Source organism: Morone saxatilis, unplaced genomic scaffold, assembly GCF_004916995.1.
Source record: "Morone saxatilis isolate NCDOM2014 unplaced genomic scaffold, NCSU_SB_2.0 Contig17, whole genome shotgun sequence".
Classification (NCBI taxonomy): Eukaryota; Metazoa; Chordata; class Actinopteri; family Moronidae; genus Morone; species Morone saxatilis.
The window spans coordinates 26,173,604-26,177,654 of NW_023339729.1; the positions used below are offsets into that span (position 1 = coordinate 26,173,604).

At 36.6% G+C, this 4,051-nt stretch overlaps 1 protein-coding gene across 1 annotated transcript in view; it reads left to right on the plus strand.

Annotated features, from left to right (window-relative positions):
• Window positions 1-888: 888 nt before the first annotated feature.
• LOC118326973 (NACHT, LRR and PYD domains-containing protein 6-like) overlaps window positions 889-4,051 on the plus strand; it is a gene marked incomplete at its 5' end in the record, with an annotated part of 9,193 nt that continues 6,030 nt past the window's right edge. Inside the window, 3 exon segments of the mRNA XM_035660137.1 lie at window positions 889-1,153; window positions 2,145-2,228; window positions 3,982-4,048. Of these exon segments, the coding sequence (XP_035516030.1) occupies window positions 889-1,153; window positions 2,145-2,228; window positions 3,982-4,048 (416 nt within the window).

Genomic DNA, 4,051 nt, shown 5'->3' on the forward strand with positions numbered 1-4,051 from the left:
AGGTAACATGATACAGCTTTGATGTCATTGGTTATATTTTGGGGCTACATAATAAACAGTGATGAATTCTTTCAACACTGTTATTTACTGTTTGTAGGTCTGAATATTCATGAATTCATTCACTAATTATTCTATGATATGTGACTTTTTGGACAAAGTGAGCCTTTTCATGTTCACTGTAGTCTGATTAATCTGAACCAGGAAACAAGTTAGATTATAATGTAAATTGACGTCACTGCTGAGAGCTGAGGGAGAACTGGTCTGACAGCCTTTGACTGAAACTTGATAAGCTGTTTATTCTCTGACTGCACACAACTACACACACATGCCACCCTCTCTTTCAGTTACTGGAGCCAGGAAATCCTAATATGGGCAAAGAGGGTGGAGCCTGGGTGGAGCTGAGTTGTGATAGGCTGAGACAGTTTGTGTCGTTCTACAGGACTACCAGTCCAAGATAAGACGGCAGATAACTTATGTCTATTTAAAGCCTTATGTTGATAATATAGCCTTGTGAATTTATTTGTTATTATTTACTGTTCTTAACAACAATTATTAAATGATGAATTGAGAACTGTGTATTTATTGGCAGGCAACATGACACAAGTTAAACTGCAGCCTGTTGTTGGTTATTGGGAGCAGTTTAGAGCTTAACACCCTGTTCACATGTTTTCATTCAGTTTATTTCAGCAAATTAATTTAGAACAATGAACAGTTTCACTGGAACTACTTAGTAGAAAGAAGTAATAAGGACACCCAGCAGCCAATCATAACCCAGTATTCAACAGACCATGGTATAAATATATTTAAATAATTCATTTCAAAAGTTCACTTTAATTAATTTGTAAGTTCAAACCTCTGTCCATTAACAATATTCTCTGATTTCACCAGGGAGCCACAATGACAAAGGAGGTCCTCTTGAGCAATCTGGACGACCTTGGAGAAGATGACTTTAAGCGATTCAAGTGGTTCCTGAAAGATGAACGACTGAAAGACTCCTCAACCATCCCATGGAACAAGCTGGAGAAGGCAAAGACATGGGAGACAGTCGATCTGATGATCCAGACCTACACACTTCCTGGAGCTGTGGAGGTGACCAAGCAGGTTTTAAAGAAGATCAACAGGAATGATCTACTGCAGAGTTTGGAAACAAAAGGTCAGTGACAGGAAGAGAAGAACATTAAAAGACAGACAGTAGATTTAAGCTGCTATCTGAACTTGTGTTTGTTGCGTGTTTAAAGTCATGAAAAAAGATATCTCACCTGGTAGAGCTGGCACCTAATGTACTAACACTGAATCCTTGCTGCAGTGGCTGCAAACTACAAATTATGTTTTCAAATCAAATAGCACAATTGCAATTACTTAAATTTAAATGGGCTTGTAACTTCTGTCTTACCTAAAAATTGTGGACAACTGCAGAAGATGGCAGCCAAACACCCAAGTGTGTAACATTGATTTTCCAGTTTATTATCTAACATCACAGACCTATCACCAACCTAAATAACTTAATCAATAATATTGATAACTGTCTGTATTTTTCTGGGGGAGGAACCCTAGACCCCCACTGAACTTATTGAAAGGATCCCTACCGAGACCTTTTTGTTGAAGAGTGTGGTTCTTTTGGGGTTTTTTGGGGGGTATTTACTTCCTGTATTGATGTGTGAGTGAAGCTAATGGTTTAGAGCAGTGTGGATAAGGTTAAAGTTTGTGTTTAATGCAGTGATGCAGTTGCGAACAAATTTAAGATTGTTGATGGACTGTGAACATTATTTTCATGTCAGTAAATTTAATAACAGTACTTCCTTTTTCGCTGTTTTTGTTTATTATAATCATGTTTCTGTAATTTATCAACAGGAATTCAAATTAAGTTACAGATATAGTAACTTTATAGTCGATAATATAATAGCCTTTATTATTTTGTAGTTGTAGTTTTTTGAGTTACACAGAGATCACACTCCAACTAATCAGCTACCCAAGATGAAATTATAGAACCTACAGCACATAACACAGAAACATTTAAAAACCATGTGAAAGAGAGAGTAATTAAAAAGCACTGATTAACTCAATGATACATTATAAGTAATAAGTCTGAAAGTATAACACATTCTCTCTCTCTCTCTCGCTCTCGCTCTCTCTCTCTCGGTCAGTGGATGTCAATGATGTTGGAAAGACTTTAGAGAACAGAGGACCTTCCTCCTCTCAGTGGGAAGGTAAAACTCCTGTATTCTCTGGTATGTATGGAAACACTTTATACTACAGCCCACTGAGCCAATTAGGTAGAATAGGGTCATATTATCTCACATCTATGCTCCTGATACCGGCCATTTACTTGGCTGATGACATTCAATGTGGGTGCTGCATTATAACTGAGTGAAAGCAATGATAAGAGAACTTGAAGATTTTTGCTGCAATTCTCATAATATTATCCTACCAGAAGGTAGGCAACAGGGAGAGAGAGGCAAGAGTACAGGTAAACCTAATCTCTGAAGTAAACACTTTCTTCTTCTTCTGTTTGTCAACCTAAATGAACTCAAACCAACTCCAGCCTCATTGCATGGTTTTCAACTAACCTGTGGGGCTAACCCGGCCATGGAGTTGCGTGATCGACAGTGGGGAATAGAAATCGAATAACATTGGAAAGCTTAGTGGTAGTTAAATCCCCTACACCTAAAACAAAACATTTTAGTACCATTTTTTTTTACCAGTAAACCTTTTGTGAACGCTTACCCACAATGGGTTCCTCTAAGCAGCTGTGTAAGACTCTGAAAAAAAGAGTTATTGATTCCCACTGATGTCCATGATGCAGGAGAAAGCGTTGTCAGCTTGCAGTTTCCACAGTGTGAAATGTAATTAAGGGATGAATGTGGAGGTCAAGATGAGCTCTGGAAGACCAAGAAAACTCTCAGAGAAAACCAATTGTATGCTGGTCAGAAAGGCATTCACCCCCATGTGAATGCAAAAAAGCTGCAGGAACTTTTAGCAAGTCAAGTCATACAAAATTCTGATGATCTTCCCAGTCCCTACATTAAAATCAGTTAAAAGTAGGGATGCAAGATATGGATATTTTTTCAGCTGATACAATAACCGATAATTACTTGCTTATATAGATAGGGCCTATGTGAAATGAAAATAAATCAATTTTTATTGCTTATTCCAGGGCTGTTTCTACCAGAAAGAAACAGTAGTCACATGTGCCAAAATACCAAATACAGAATGATAAGAAATTGGTTGTATCTCAGAAACTGCAAGGAGGACAATATTTGGTATCTATGAACTAGCAACAAGTTCAGTGTTAGAGAAATGCACACATATGCAATGTAAAAAAATATTTCATATAGAAAACATTTAATAAACACAATTGGAGTGTTTTTCCTAATTTTTCAAAGATCTTAACTTTGACCATTGATAAAAGTGTGATTTTTCATGTTATCTAAAAATTGTACTGTTTGATAATTATCCAAAGAATGTGGATACCCAATTTAAGTCTTTAGACCAAAAAATATAATGACATTTTTCTTTGTAAATGTTTAAAAGCTGGGATGTATAAAACAGAACGATGTGTTCAAATCTAATCTTTAAAGGACCAGTGTGTAGGATTTAGTGGCATCTAACAGTGAAGTTTCAGATTGCAACTAACTGAATACTGCTTGCATCTCTATTTGATGACCTTGGAATGAAAACTGGCTTTGAAGTGTGTAGGAGAAACTAACTAACATAACTAAACTAAACATGGCAGCTCAATGTGGCAGTCTCCATGTAAGGTAATTCATGGGATCTGTAGATGAAAACAGCTCATTCAACAAAAACGATTCTCATTTTCAGGTGATGTGAATATTATATTCAATTTCTGACAATACAGCCTAAATGTTACACACTGGGCCTTGAACTTCAGGTTATACGATTAAAAATCTGTCTAATACAATACTAGCAAAATTCTGTTGGACTGCAGTTTAGTCGCTTTTTGTTTCTATGTACGTCACACAGATGGGATTGTTTACCAAAAAAAGCTTCAATCAAATTTCCAAGACAAGTTTATGTGTGCACAAGAGGGGTG